The sequence below is a fragment of the Mustelus asterias genome, chromosome 17 (assembly GCF_964213995.1).
Source record: "Mustelus asterias chromosome 17, sMusAst1.hap1.1, whole genome shotgun sequence".
NCBI lineage: Eukaryota > Metazoa > Chordata > Chondrichthyes > Carcharhiniformes > Triakidae > Mustelus > Mustelus asterias.
The window spans coordinates 87,851,449-87,868,152 of record NC_135817.1 but is presented as its reverse complement, the minus strand read 5'-3'; the positions used below and the strand labels follow the sequence as shown (position 1 = coordinate 87,868,152).

Here is a 16,704-nt window from a genome sequence, read left to right as displayed (position 1 = left end):
GAGTTTGTGGTCTCCAAAATGAGGCTATCCAAAGAAGATCGCTTACTGAACAGGCTTTGACTTTAAAGATAGCAATAGAAATCGCAGTGTTGATGGAACTGGATGCTAAAGAGGCTTCACAATTCGGTGCAGGAATGAAGATCCACAAGTTGGGAACTACCCATAAGAAGTCAAAACGGCAGCAAGTATCACATATGTGCCAAAATAGGACATTCAACAACTGAATGCTGGAGTGCATTTGTGCATTGTGGCAATAGAAATCGCATTGCAAAAGCTTGTTGGGCTATACCAGCTTCCCCTGAGAAGAATATTCAGGAGAAGAATTTGGGTACCTTCAAGAAGTTGCATTCTATAAAAAGAAATTGCAACATGGAAGAATTACGGCTGTGAAGAAGAAAATGTCCTGCAATATGACTAAGAGCTCCAATTGAATGTCTTAACCATACAGGGTGAATCTCTCAGATTCTGGGTGGTTCTGAAGTTAAGTGGACAACATAGTAGGATGATACTGGTGCTGCTGTACCTTTAATTCCTGAGACTACACACCAGCAAAAACTGAAGCATCTTCCTTTAAAACCAGCTGATGTGACTTTAAGGACATAAACAGAAGAGACCATGCCATTAAAAGGTTACATCATGGTCAACGAGAGTCGAGTGGACAAACATGGCTCGTGTCTCCATGTGGTCGTAGTAATTTTCCAATTCTATTTGGGAGATCATGGTTGGAGGCGATAAAGTTTAACTGGAATGCTGTCAATGGATTGGTTGATGTCAAAACAGACCTACAACATAAAAGAGTGTATTTGAAGAGACATTTAGCTTCATGAAGGGAGTTCAAGTGAAACTCAAAGCCGAATAATCAACCCAAAAATCTCAAAGCAGGAGCAATGGCATATGCAATTTGTTCCAAGGTTGAAGAAGAATTAGTACGACTTGTTAACATGGGTGTGTCAGAGCCGGTTGCAATGAATGACTGGGCTATCCCTACTGTACCTGTCCTGAAACCAGATGGTTCAGTTTTTACTTGTGGCGATTTTAAAACAACCATAAACCAGTGTTGTGCGCTGATCAATATCAATGTCCTTTAATTGAAGATTGGTTTGCTGGGTTATCAAGTGGGCAGAATTCAGCAAGATTGATCTTTCACAAGCATATTTACAGGTGAATGTAGCCGCTGAATCTCAACCGTTGCTTACCATTGTTACTCATAAAGGTCTTTTTGTTATAAAAAATTCTTTATTTTTCGCAAGTAGATCAAGTTCAGAGATGTACCAGAAATGATCCTGTGATGGGGAAGGTGATGCATGTGGTAGTGAAAGGAACAATAGCTGGAGCGCATTTCAGTTTGTACTCTGTACAGGCCAGAGCTCTTAGAGTAAATCTTGTTGTTGTTACTTTGAATCAACATGTGCAAACCACATCTTTTTTTTTGCCTAAAACCCACAACCCATTATAGAATGGCAATAAGATTAGCCATCTCTATTAAAGTCTGTGATGACATCAGCCAGGCTAATAAGGTTGGCCTGCTAGAGTATGAACTATCTGATGTCTTAATTGATGGTTAACTCAGGGAGCCTCATGCTCCCTATTTAAAGCAGGTGTGTCAGACTCCCAGCCTGCATTCAGCAGGGAGCAACGGGAGAGCTGGCTGCGCACATATGTATGGTGCAAATAAAGTAACTTGGTGACGGGACTTTCGCCTCCGTGGAGTTATTACGAGACCCAGCACAGTCATGATGGGATGAATCTTTTTTTTCAACACTCATCTCACCTGGTCCCCCACTTCCACCAGTGATGCCTCATACCAAATTTTGCTTTCCTTGGCAATGAGCTGGCAAAGTTGTACTGAGCTTAACCAGCCTGGTCATACCCTAAGTAGAGCATTCACCAATCTGACCCATCAGAAGAGGATTTTCCCTCATTACCGAAACATGATGATTAAAAACAACAACCCTTGCTGCTGCGAGTACCTGAAAGATTATGTCGTACATGTCCTTGGAGATACGGCTGCATTGTTTCCCACAAGACCAATGCACTCACTCAACACAAGCCTTGTTTATATCGATTTTGTTGTAAGTGGCTTTCCTTTGTTCAATACTGATGGGTGTTTTATTTCCTTTTGAATTCTCTTTCATTCTGGGAGCATTTCCTGCCGACGCAATCACTTTTGAAGCTATAGCTACATGAATTATAGTACAGAATTGGTGCTGCTTTTTTTTAGGAGCAAGGAGTTTTAAAAGCAGCACAAAGGCTGGGATTGACTATGATGGTCCACAGCATTGTTAGGTTTGGGTCTTCTTTCATCGATACTTTCTAAAGATGTCACACCACACAAGTGCCAGCCAATGGCCACCTGCATTGAGAGAAAATCTTACCATCTTTCTTTGACATTCAGTGGCATTGCCATCACTGAATCCCCTGCTGTCAACAATCTAGGAGATTAGCATTGACCAAAAATTGATCTGAACCAGCCACATAAATGATGAGAGCAAGTCAGAGGCTGGGAGTTCTGCAGTGAGCAATTCTCCTCCTGACGCCCCAAAGCCTGTCCACCATCTACAAGACGTACGTCAGATGCTTGGGAACACCACCTGCAAGTTCTCTTCCAAGCCACTCACCATTTTGATTTGGAACGAGAACACCATTTCTTCACCGTCACTGGGTAAAAATCATGCAATTTCCTTCCTGACAGCACCGTGTGTGTACGGATGTCACATGGACTGCAGCGGATCAAGACAGCGACCTTCATGAGGGTAATTAAGGATATTATTGTTATAGAACATAGAACATAGAACAGTACAGCACAGAACAGGCCCTTCGGCCCACGATGTTGTGCCGAGCTTTATCTGAAACCAACATCAAGCTACCCCACTCCCTATCATCCTGGTGTGCTCCATGTGCCTATCCAATAACCGCTTAAATGTTCCTAAAGTGTCTGACTCCACTATCACTGCAGGCAGTCCATTCCACATCCCAACCACTCTCTGCGTAAAGAACCTACCTCTGATATCCGTCCTGTATCTCCCACCACGAACCCTATAGTTATGCCCCCTTGTAATAGCTCCATCCACCCGAGGAAATAGTCTTTGTTACTTTAACTCCCTGGGAGCAAACCACGTTCTTTTCTTTTTACTCTGATCTTGTATGACCCTGCATTGATAGGAGGAATGGCATGTGTTTTGGAGTTTTTTTTTCTTCCTAGTGAATTTAAGGTTTCATTTTCTGTTTTGGCTGGCTGGAGTTGTTAGTTTTAGAAGGGACATCAAGCTGAAAAAAAGTGTTTCTCTTTCTCCCTGGTTTTGGAAATTCTGCTGGTTAGCTGAAAACAAGACTTCTTGCCTTCCTGGAGTAGAACATCTGCTGTTGGTGGCTTAACCAGAGTTCCTGGTGTTCTGGGAAGCTGCTCTAACTTCAAACTGTTCTGGGTGTGTCCAGAGGGCTGCTATAACTTACAAGACTGAGGTCAGGGTTTAAACTCTCCAACCAAAGAACTCAGTTCCAGTGTCACATGAGTATTAGTCTTTGCTGTCTTAAACTTGTGGAAAGGGTTTTTAGAACATAGAAAAACTACAGCACAAACAGGCCCTTCGGCCCACAAGTTGCGCCGGTCATGTCTCTACCTACCTAGGCTTATAAATAGACTTACCTATAACCCTCAATCCTATTAAGTCCCATGTACTCATCCAAAAGTCTTTTAAAAGACCCTATCAAATTTGCCGCCACCACCACTGACGGCAGCCGATTCCACTCACCCATCACCCTCTGAGTGAAAAACTTACCCCTGACATCTCCTCTGTACCTACTCCCCAGCACCTTAAACCTGTGTCCTCTCGTAGCAACCATTTCAGCCCTGGGAAAAAGCCTCTGAGAATCCACCCGATCTATACCTCGCTCAACATCTTGTAAACCTCTATCAGGTCACCTCTCATCCTTCGTCTCTCCAAGGAGAAAAGACCGAGCTCCCTCAACCTATCCTCATAAAGGCATGCCACCCAATCCAGGCAACATCCTTGTAAATCTCCTCTGCACCCTTTCTATGGCTTCCACATCCTTTCTGTAATGAGGTGACCAGAACTGGGCACAGTACTCCAGGTGGGGTCTGACAAGGGTCTTATAAAGCTGCATCATTATCCCCCGACTCCTAAAGTCAATCCCTTGATTGATGAGGCCAGCACACCATATGTCTTCCTAACCACCTCTTCCACTTGCGAGGCCGATTTAAGAGTCCAATGGACCCGGACCCCAAGGTCCTTCTGATCCTCTACACTGCTAAGAGTCTTACCCCTGATATTATACTCCTTCATCCCATTTGACCTGCCAAAATGGACCACGACGCATTTGTCCGGGTTGAAGTCCATCTGCCACTTCTCCGCCCAGACTTGCATCCTATCTATGTCACTCTGCAGCTTCTGACATCCCTCCAAACTTTCCACAACACCACCTATTTGTCTATAGGAAGTTTTAGATATATTTATTAAGGGTTATATATTATTGTGGTTGTTTTTGTTTGTAATTGATAAAAGTTATTGCTAATTTTCTTTCCATTCATGTTAACTATATTCTTAAATAAACTTTGTTTGATAAAAGTTCCTTATTGGGTCATTTGAATCATACCCGAAGTGAAGCATCTCATGCTTACCCTCGCCAAATTCAAAGTGCAAAACTTATGATCCAGGCAGACTTCATAAAACACTTTGAAGTTTCTGACCTGAATTATAACAGTGTAATTAATGTATGATAGTCTAATTGCATCGATAGACGAGGGTGGCATTTATAAAAGAACAACATTGGAGGCTAATGATTAACGGACTCAGTTGTAACATTGGCATGTGATATAAGAGATTGATTAGTAGAATTTGAGTTGTGTTCCCCTTCTGAAGAACCATGCATTATTACTTTGATATCTTCACAGATCCGCTCCTTAGCCAGTTGTTTGGAAATCTATAACAAACTTGGATGTTGTGTTTTATCTTTCCTCCCACTCTGAGGAAGCAACTGACTGCAGAAACTGATGTTTCAGATTGTTTGTAACTAAGGTGCTCCATCCGGATCTGAACTTTGGTCTCCCGATCCATTTGATCATAAGGACCCGACTTCCAGGTTAACAATAGTGCTCACTTCTGTTCACACTCAGCTCAGCTGAACCTGAAACCATCCTCCATGCCTTCCCTTCCTCAATTCTCAGTTACCCAGTCCTCCCCTAACTGGTGTCTCATCCTGCACCCTTATTAAACTTAATTTCACCCAAACTGTTGCTGCAGGCGTCTGATCCCACGTCTTGTTTTACTTGTTCAAGTCTTTGCCAACATCAGGTCCTGCTTTGTCTTGAATTTAAAATTCTCATTCTGTGTTTAAATCCCTCCATTGCTTTCCTATCTCTAACCTCCTCCAGCCCTGCAATTGCCCCTTCTGAACTCTGGTCTCGTTCTAACTTCTTTTGTGTCCATATCCTTGTACTTCATCATTAGCTCCTTTTATTCTCTTCCCAAACCCCTTTCCTCCTTCAACTCACTCTTCTCCAAGATTCTCCAAAGTACTCACCACTTTGAATAATCTTTAGGAGACTCCTTTTATTTTTGAGCTTGTTATGCCATTTCTCGCCAAAGTAATGGAAAGAATTGTTGAAGATAGCGTAGTTGATGTTGTGCGTATGGACTCTCAGAAGTTGTTCGACAAAATGTCACACAATAAACCTGCCGTTAAGAAAACCCATGGGATTAAAAGGACTGTGGATAGGTGGATACAAAATTGGCTAAGGGATGAATGGCAGGGAGTGGTGGTGTGCAGTTGTTTTTCAGACTGAGGAGTGGTATATAGTGGTACGGCCCAGTGGTTGGTATTAACATCACTGCTCTTTTTGACATGCTAATGGGCTGGACTTGGGTCAAATTTCCACGTTTGCAAGACGGTATAAAACTCAAAAATGTAGTAAACAAAGAGACTAGTACTGACTTGAGATCAGTGAAATAGACAGAGGTGTGACAGGTGAACATTACCATAAAGAAGTGTAAAATAATATAATTTGTTCGGAAGAATGTGAGGTGATATGAACTAAAAGGTATAATTTTAAAAATGCTGCCATAACATAGACCTGGGCGTTTCTGTAGACAAATCTTTGAAGGCAACAAGGCAAGTTCAGAAGGCTATAATAAAGAATTATCAGATGCTCAGTTTTATAATTAAAGCTGCCAGAGCACAAAAGCACAAAGGTTTTGCTGGACCTTTACAGAGCACTAGTTTGGCCTCAGCTGGAGTATCATGTTTAATTTGAGACGCCACACTTGAGGAAGGATGGCAATGCCTTGGGCAAGGTGCAAATGAGATTGGCTTAAATGGTTCTATACATGAAGGACTAGTTATTTGGAGAGACAGGAGTATCTGAAGTTGCTTTGCTTAAAGCAGGGAGGTCAGGAAGAGATTTTGATAGAGGTGTTCAAAATTGGGAGTGGTCCTAAGTGAGTGAAAAGGAGAAACAGTTTTAAGTGGTTGCAGGGTCAGTAACCACAGGAGGCAAATTTAAGGTGATTGGCCAAAGGAGCAGGGATGATGGAAGGAAAACATTTACACAGCGGGTGGGATTTTCTGGCCACGCTCATCCCAAAACCAGAAAATCTCGCCCAAGGCCAATGGACCTTTGCATGATCCATCCCTCCCCCCCACAACCCACTATGATTCCCGTGGGACACGAACATTTCCCCAGCAAGGAACACACTGCCTGAAAAGGGTGTAGTTCAACAGTAAGTTAATAATTACAACTTGAAGGAAAACAATTTTACAGAGCTGCAGGGAAAGAGCAGGAGAATGGGACTAACTGGATAGTTCTGCCAAAAATGCACTGGCATGATGTGCCGAGATTCAGAGATTGAAGTACTTGGGGCACTCGTGTACTAAAGGCGCAATAAAAATGCAACTACCTTCCTTCCTTTTTTCATTGCAGTCTTTTTAATGGGTGAACAGCTGATGCTGCTGGGTTCTCACGTGAGAGTGATTGGCATCTGTAGAACTGTCATCATGCCAATAAGTAGGAAGAAATTTGAGGAAACAGGAGAATGTAAAGCATGTGCGGCAGACAACTTGCCTACAAAAAAAACAATCAAACAGAAATTATAATCATGCTGCAGAGCTGGAGCTGTCATGCAGCAAGCCTTCGGAAAAGCTTACATGCTCTTCAGTTTCTCAACAAACTACCCACCATTTGTTAGATGCCTTTAAGACATTAAAACATACAGTTCCAGAGAATATAGGCTGCGTAGTAATAAAGAACATTTTAAATGAGCCTTGTTTCCGTGTCTGGCAATTATAATACTACATGTGGGAGTGTGCATGATATAGTGCTTCTGTTTCAGAGAGAGCCTGCGGAGGCCTGAAAGGAGGAGGAAAAATGCTACCTTAAGGGCTTAAACTTTTCATAGAAGATGGTTATTTGGCCCATTGTGCATGTGTTGCCTATTCGTAATTCCTCCGTGGCCTTTCCTTCCTCTAACCTCCTCCAGCCCTGCAACTCTTCAAGGTCTCTGTGCTCTAATTCTGGCTTTTTGCCTGCTCCCTACTTTCTTTGCTTCATTGGCAGTTGTGTCTTCCAATACATGGCCCCAAGTCCTGGGATTCCTCTTCTGCCTTGCTACCCCTCTCTCCTTTTAAGTGTCAAACTGCCCAACTTTCCATCCTCTATCTTGTCAAATGTGAGGAGCTCGTATGAGTTGAGTGCAAAATACAAAGAATAGTACAGCACAGGAGCAGGCTCTTTGACCCACCAAGTCTGTGCTGACACAGATGCCTCCCTAATCTAATATTGTCTTGCCTCTACGTGGTCCCCATGCCTCTATTCCCTGCCTATTCATGTTTCTATCCAGATGCCTCTTGAATGTTATAGAATCTGTTTTCTCCACCTCCTCTGACAGCACCTCCAGGCATTCACCACCCTCTGTGTTCAAAACCTGCCCCTTACATCTCTTTTAAACTATCTCCCCCTCACGTTCAACCTATGCCCCAAGTAATTGACCCTTCGACCCTGAGAAAAAGACTCTGACTATCCACTCTATCCAAGCCTGTCATAATCTTGTAAACCTCTATCAGGTCCCCCCTCATCCTCCAACGCTCCAATGAAAGCAATCCAAGTTTGTTCAACCTTCCTTCATAGTCCATATCCTCCAAACCAGGCAACATCCTGGTAAATCTCTTCTGCACCCTTTCCAATGCATCAACATCTTTCCGGTGGTAGGGTGGCCAGAATTGTTCACAATACTCCAAATGCGGCCTAACCAAAGTCTTATACAGCTGCAACATGAATTTCCAATTCCTATACTCAACGTCCTGACTGATGAGGCCAGCATGCCATACGCCTTCTTGACCACCCTGTCCACCTGAGTTGCCACCTTCAGGGAACTGTGGATCTGCACGCCTAGATCCCTCTGTATGCTAATATTTCTAAGGGCTCTATCGTCTACTGTCTACTTTCCTTCTGCAGTAAACCTTCCAAATCACAACACCTCACATTTTGTCCGGGTTAGATTCCATCTGCCATCTTTCAGCCCAGGTCTCCAGCCAGGTATCCTGCTGTATCCTCTGGCAGCATGGTCGGTGCAGGCTTGGAGGGCCGAAGGGCCTGTTCCTGTGCTGTAATTTTCTTTGTTCTAATCCTCACGGTCCGCTACTCGCCCAGTTTTTGTATCGTCTGCAAATTTACTTATCAGACCACCTACATTTTCCTCATATATATATATGAAGCCACAGCACTGATCCCTGGTGTCCTGTAGCTTCTCAACTCCCTCTCTGCTTTGCCATTCCTTGCCCCTGAACTCTGAAGTTTCTCCCTATCTCAGGTCTCATTATATTTTTCCTTTTAAATGCTTCAACTCCCTTCATCCCAGTTCCATATCAAGTCTCCATTCTTGTATCTCTTTAAAGTTGCCTGTTAAATTCTTCACCTGTCCTCAATCTGTTCCATACCTTCTTCATCCAAGGATTGATAACTCAAACTCTCCCCTTGCTGACATCCTTCCTTCTCGACTTCATGCATTTCTACCAATCTAGAGTTGTGCTACCAGAATCATATTCCGTGCACACCTTGTTCTTCTGAAGTTACACCGGCAATACATGCTTTCTCAGACCTGTCCTCCTAGCCTGCAATCTCTCCATAGCGTCACTGCATTGCAGCGTGTGACCTGCTCCATCACTAATTCCTAATCTGCGCTGTCTGCTGTGGCGTCCTGGCATTGTCAAGAGATCTCTGGCTTTGTTAGGAACAAAGGGTATTTATTGATGAGAGAAATTTGGTTCAGGAGTTGCAGCTCTGGGCTGCCCTGGAATTGTGCTCCGGTCTTTTTTTCACACAGAAACATATTTAATGCCCCATAGGTCCCAAAAGTGCAAATAACCGATTCACAGAAATGGCAGCTTAGCAACTGAACCAATTGCCATCTTCTACCAGAAAACCAAAGGACAAAGTTCAAGGTTTCAAAATGATGTGGACTCTGCAGTGTTCTTGTCCTGTTTCCAGGACTGGAGCTGTCTTCACTACTCGTCCTAAGGCTTCTAGCATGACGATGCTGTTCCCTCTGATAACCACCATGTCGGATGGCACAGTGGGTTAGCACTGTTGCCCCACAACAGCAGTGACCCTGTTTCAATTCCCGGCTTGGGTCACTGTCTGTGCGGAGTCTGCACATTCTCCCCGTGTCTGCGTGGGCTTCCTCCAGGTGCTCCAGTTTCCTCCCACAGTCCGAAAGATGTGCTGGTTAGGTGCATTGACCATGCTAAATTCTCCCTCAGTGTACCCGAACAGGCATCGGAGTGTGGCGACTAGGAGATTTTCAGAGGAACTTCATTGCAAGTAGGCTTACAGTAACACGACAAAGAATAAAGAAAAGTACAGCACAGTAACAGGCCCTTCGGCCCTCCAAGCCTGTGCTGATCATGATGCCCTACCTAAACTAAAAAAAATCCTTCTGCCCTTACTTGATCCGTATCCCTCTATTTCCTCCCTGTTCATGTACCTTCCAGATGCTTCTTAAATGTTGCTAATGTTCCTGCTTCATCCACCACCTCTGGCAGCGCATTCCAGGCACCCGCCACTCTCTGCGTGAAAAGCTTCCCTTGCACATCTCCCTTAAACTTTACCCCTCTCACCTTGAACCTGTGCCAATCAACCTAACCTGCACATCTTTGGACTGTGGGAGGAAACCAGAGCAGAAAAGAGGAGAATGTGCAAACTCCACACACAGTGACCCAAGCCTGGAATCGAACCCAGGTCCCTGGAGCTATGAAGCAGCAGTTCTAACCACTGTGCTACCATGTCGCCCATTGATACTTGTCAATGGGCGGCACTTCTACCCTTGGAAAAAAGCCTCTGACAATCCACCCTGTCCATGCCTCTCATAATTTTGTAGACCTCTATCAGGTCTCCCCTCAGCCTCTGTCTTTCCAGTGAAAACAATTCTAGTTTATTCAACCTCTCCTCATAGCCAACACCCTTGAGACCAGACAACATCCTGGTGAACCTTCTTGCACTCTCTCCAAAGCTTCCATGTCCTTCTGGAAGTGTGGTGACCAGAACTGCAAGCAATCACTGATAGGCATAGTCTATAGGCCACTAAATGATATCATGGTAGGGTGGGCAATAAACAAAGAAATTTTCAACTCCGAGAGCTTGTGCTGCCGGATGGACCTGTTGGACTTTTGGCCTGGTGTTGTGGGACCTCTTACTGTGCTTACCCCAGTCCAACGCCGGCATCTCCACTTCCTGAGATATCACAGTGATGAGACTTTGACATTTGTATGTTTAAATATGAACCATTTATTGCTGGTCTTTAACTATTCACAGATCCAAGGTATGGTCATACATGGTGCTGTCTCCACCCAGGCAAGCTACTAACTTTCAGAATGTTTTCTCTAGACTGTTGTCTTCCAGAGTCTTTTTTTAAAAACTCATTCCTGGATGTCACTGGGTGTCGCTGGCTGGTCTAGCATTTATTGCCCATCCCTAATTTCCCTTGAACTGAGTGCCACACTCAGTCATTTCAGAGGGCAGTTAAGAGTCAACCACATTGCTGTGGGTCTGGAGTTACATGCAAGCCAGACCAGATAGTTTTTGATGGCAATCAACAATGGTTTCGTGGTCATTATTTGACTTTTAATTCCAGATTTTTATTGAGTTCAAATTTCATCATCTGCTGTGGTGGGATTTGGACTTGGGTCTCTGGATAGCTAGTCCAGTAACAATACCACAACATCACCACTTCCCAATGGCTATGCCATTGCCTCCCCATGTGACTCTTAGGTGGTGTGATTCTCCAGTTCCACATTAACCCTTGCTGTGCTGAGCACCTTGACATTACAACAGAATTCTGGCACTTAACACAACTGAGAGCAGTGGTAAATAATTGTTTTTCGGACAGGAGAAAGTGGAGACTGGTGTTCCCCATGGGTCAATATTTAAGACCAAATAACTGATGCATGTAAAAATGTACGACAATTATCATGGGGGATTTTAATCTACATGTCAATTGGTCAAGCCAGGTCGGTCAAGGCAGCCTTGAGGAGGAGTTCATAGAATGCATCCATGATAGTTTCCTTGAACAGTATGTAGTGGAACCTACGAGGGAGCAAGCTATCCCAGATCTGGTCCTGTGTAATGAGACAGGAATAATTAATGATCTTACAGTTAGGGATCCTCTCGGAAGGAGCAATCGCAGTATGGTTGAATTTAAAATACAGATGAAGCATGAGAAGGTAAAATGCAATACCAGTGTCTTGTGCTTCAACAAAGGAGCCTACAATGGGATGAGGGAGGAATTGGCTAAGGTAGACTGGGAGCAAAAACTTTATGGTGGAACAATGGAGGACTTTCAGAGTGATTTTTCACAGTGCTTAGCAAAAGTATATACCAGTGATAAGGAAGGACTGCAGGAAAAGGGATAATCAGCCATGGATATCTAAGGAAATAAAGGAGGATATCCTTGTGCTACAGTTGGTCAGATGCTGCCTTGATGTCAAGGGCAGTCACTCTCACCTCACCTATGTCATTCAGCTCTTTTTTCTGTAAGTATTTCGATCAGGCCATTGAGATTGGCCTATTGGAATATGAATTCCCTGATTAAGGAGTCAATTGATGGGCCAATCAGAGAGCCTTTTCCTTGTATTTAATTGGGAGTGTCAGTTCCTCTGGCACTCACCAAGGTAGACTGCTGACTGCTAACGCTCTGTGTACTGCTGCTGGAATTGTAAATAAAGGGAATTTGGTGAAAGGACGTCTGCCTCCGAAGATTTATTACATTTCCATGTTTGGACTAAGACTTTAATGAGGTCAAGAGCTGAGTGGCTGCAGCAGAACCAAAACGATGCATCTGTGAGCAGGTCGTTGCGAAGAAAGTGCCAACTGATAGTACTGTTGACAACCCCCTCCATCACTTTCACTGATGATAGAGAGTAAACTGATGGGCTGGGAATTGGCCTGGTTGGATTTATCCTGCTTTCAGTAGACATCCACATTACTGGGTGGATGCCAGTGTTATAGCTATACTGGAACAGCTTGCTTAAGGGTGAAGCCAATTCTGGAGCACATGTCTTCAGTATTATTGCCAGATTGTTGTAATGTGATTCAAATTGGCTGAAGTCTGATATCTGTGATATTGGCGACCTTAGGAGGAGGCTGAGATGGGTCACAGCACTTCTAACTGAAGATATTTGCAAATGCTTCAGCCTTGTCTTTCGCATGAATGTGCTGGGTTCCTGCATCAATGAGGATGGGATATTTGTGGAGCCTTCTCCTCCAGTGAGTTTTTTAATTGTCCACCACCGTTGATGACTGGATGTGGTAGGACTGCAGAGCTTCGATCTGATCCATAGGTTGTGGGATTGATTCGCTCTGAGTACTGCATGCTGCTTATGCTATTTGTATGCAAGTTGGTCGTCCTGGGTTTTTCACTCTTGTTGGTTCACTCACCTTCCTACTGTAAAACAGAGCCCAGTAGCTGTGCCCTTTAGGATGTGGTCAGTAATTGTGCCATTGAGGTGGCCTTGGTGATGAACATTGAAGTCCCCCACCCAGAGTACATGCTCTGCCCTTGCCAGCCTTAGTGCTTCCCCCAAGTGGTGCTCATTGTGGAGGAGTACTGATTCATCAGCTGAGGGGGGGGAGAGGAATCTCTCGTCAATTCATTCAAGGGATGTGGGTTTTGCTGGGTGGTGTATCGTACATGCAATCAGCAGGAGATTTCCTTGCCCATGTTTGTCCTGATGCCATGAGATTTCATTGGGTCCAGAGTCGATGTTGACAACTCCCATGAAATCTTTTTCCTGACTGTGTATCACTGCACCACCACCTCCTGACTGTGTATCACTGCGCCACCACCTCCTGACTGTGTATCACTGCGCCACCTCCTCCTGACTGTGTATCACTGCGCCACCACCTCCTGACTGTGTATCACTGCGCCACCTCCTCCTGACTGTGTATCACTGCGCCACCACCTCCTGACTGTGTATCACTGCGCCACCTCCTCCTGACTGTGTATCACTGCGCCACCTCCTCCTGACTGTGTATCACTGCGCCACCTCCTCCTGACTGTGTATCACTGCGCCACCACCTCCTGACTGTGTATCACTGCGCCACCTCCTCCTGACTGTGTACCACTGCGCCACCTCCTCCTGACTGTGTATCACTGCGCCACCACCTCCTGACTGTGTATCACTGCGCCACCTCCTCCTGACTGTGTATCACTGCGCCACCTCCTCCTGACTGTGTATCACTGCGCCACCTCCTCCTGACTGTGTACCACTGCGCCACCTCCTCCTGACTGTGTATCACTGCGCCACCTCCTCCTGACTGTGTATCACTGCGCCACCACCTCCTGACTGTGTATCACTGCGCCACCTCCTCCTGACTGTGTATCACTGCGCCACCACCTCCTGACTGTGTATCACTGCGCCACCACCTCCTGACTGTGTATCACTGCGCCACCTCCTCCTGACTGTGTATCACTGCGCCACCTCCTCTGCTGGGTTTACCTTGCCAGTGGGACAGGACATAGCAGGGCTGGTGATGGTGGTGTCTGGGACTTTGTAAGGTCTGACTATGTGAAGCTGTACTTGACCAGTCCATGGGACAGCTCTCCAGATTCTGGTACAAGGCCCTAGATGTTAGTAAGCAGTTTTTTGACAAACCTAACCCTGTCAACCCTGCAATGTTGTTTTCAGTGCCAAGTTTGATGCCAGGTTATCTGTCCATTTTGTTCCTTCCTATTGACTTCTGTCATGGTTTGATGCAACTGAGTGACTTGCTGGGCCATTTCAGAGGGTATTTAAGAGTCAATCTATCGGTCTGGAGTCACATGTAGGCCAGACCCTGTAAGGATGGCACAATTCCTTCCTGAAAGGACAGTCGTAAACCAGATGGTCTTTAATGGCAGTCGGCAATGGTTTTGTGGTCACTGTTATCACGAATAGCTTTTTAAATCCCAGATTTTATTAATTTAATTCAAATGCCAACAGCTGAATTGGAACCCTTGTCCCAGCATTAGCCTGGTCTCTCGATTACAAGTCCGGTGGCATTACCACAAAACCTCTGTCTTCCTCCTCTGGAGGAGGATATATTTTTGACTTGGATGCCAGAGCGTTCCCTACTGAACCACAGCTGATATCTAGAGTTTTTAAAAATGAAGCCTGACATTACTGAGTCTCCGCTTCCTGACTATCCCCAGATTTCTGTTGCACTTGCACTGTGTGAGCTTTGGGCAATTCATTTTGGTCATTTGCTAACCGTATCAAAATTCTGTACTTTCCCACCAGATGGCTGGAACTCTACTTCACATCATTACAAAAAGTTGCCGTTTGGGAAATGGGAACTGCACATCCCACCCAGAATGGATGGTTCACCCCCAATCCCCCATGGATCCAAGCTTAAGGTGAACATTTTATAATGTTGTTTTAATTATGAGTAATGTTTTTAGCATCAATAAACAGCTTTGTTACTTCAGGATTTTTGTCACACTGCTTATTTGCAAGACATAATTGAGTATTTTTCTGTATAAAGTAGCTTTTCCTTCAGTGTTTTTCTTGAAGGGTAGTGGAGGAGGGAATGACAGTGTGCTCAGTATTGAAGATGTGGAGATGCCGGCGTTGGACTGGGGTAACTCCTTACTCAGTATTGAACACAGTAGTTTTCCAACCCAGTAGTTATTTTTTGTGGAAATGTTCAACGATTAATTCTCTGCAGTGCTCCAGTTTTTCCAGTCGCAAAATAATCACTTGTTAATTTACACCTGGTGACTCCACAGCCCAAGTTGCAGTTCTGGCAACTTTCAGGGAGTTGTGAATATTCTAGGTAAAGGGCAGTTTGTGACTTTGGATAACATTGGGGAAGGAAAGCAATTTTCCACAGAAGCTTTCAAGACCAAAATGGATTGATTTTTGTCAGGCAAGGGTAGGGTTATGGAATACAGATTGGTAGATGGAGTTAAAATACAGATCAGCTATACATTCAGTGAATGGCAGGGCAAGCACTAAACGGCTTTCTCCAGTTTCTGTATTCGTAATCCTAACACTTCTGTTTCTTCTCATTCAGCATGAGCAAAATAAGTCCTGTTACTGGTCTCTGGCCACCTTTTAGGATGAATCTGAGGTTATCCACTTTGGTAGCAATAATAAGAAGAGAGATTATTATTTGAATGGATGTAAATTGAGAGAGGTGGATTTGCAACAAGATCTTGGAGTCCTCGTGCATCAGTTGCTGAAAGTAAGCACACAGGTACAGCAGGCAGTAAAGAAGGGAAATGGTCTGTTAGCCTTCACAGCGAGAGGATTTGAATGTAGGGATTTGGATGTGAAGAAATTTCTCCATCTCAGTCTTAAATGATCCCTTTACCTGAGACAATGCCCCCATATTTTATGTTCTCCAGCCAGCAGAAAATCCTCTGTGTCAAACCCCTGCAGAATCTTGTAGGTTTCAATGAGATCATCTCTTTCTATAAACTCCAGAGAAAATAGGCCCAGTTTACTCAGCCTCTTTTCATGTTTCATATCAGGAGCCAAACTAGAGAACTTTCCTGTACCTTCTCCAGTGCTAGTCGGTTCTGAAATGTGGAGATCAAAACTATACACACTAATCCATCTGTAGTCTCAGCAAGAGATACAAAAGTCAGGTCATGTACCAACCGACTCAAGAACAGCCTCTTCTTCCCTGCTGCCATCAGACTTTTGAATGGATTTGCCTTGCATTAGGGTGATCTTTCTCTACACCCTAGCTGTGACTGTAACACTATATTCTGCACTCTCTCGTTTCCTTCTCTATGAACAGTATGCTTTGTCTGTATATCTTTTCACTGTATGTGACATGTGACAATAATAAATCAAATCAAAATCAAAGCCTTGTATAGCGAGACTTGTTTATTCCTATATTCTAATTTCGTTACAATAAAGGCCAATCTGCCATTTGCTTCCAAATTGCTTACTGGGCCTGCTTGCTAACTTAGTATCCTTAAATGAGCATGCCCAAGTGTCTCTGAACATCAACAGTTACTCATGGCCGCACTTGGAATACTGCGTCCAGTTCTGGTCGCCACACTACCAGAAGGACGTGGAGGCTTTAGAGAGAGTGCAGAGGAGGTTAACCAGGATGTTGCCTGGTATGGAAGGGCTTAGTTATGAGGAGAGATTGGGTAAACTGGGGTTGTTCTCACTGGAAAGACGGAGGATGAGGGGTGACCTAAT

At 44.4% G+C, this 16,704-nt stretch overlaps 1 protein-coding gene across 3 annotated transcripts in view; it reads left to right on the top strand.

The window, feature by feature from the left end:
* The window catches only part of gbe1b (glucan (1,4-alpha-), branching enzyme 1b), a 580,146-nt gene that overhangs the window by 122,523 nt on the left and 440,919 nt on the right, over positions 1-16,704 (top strand). For all 3 annotated transcript variants that reach the window (XM_078233069.1, XM_078233067.1, XM_078233068.1), the window contains exon 3: positions 14,785-14,900. In XM_078233069.1, coding sequence (XP_078089195.1) covers positions 14,785-14,900 — 116 coding nt within the window. The remainder of the gene's footprint in view (positions 1-14,784; positions 14,901-16,704) is intronic.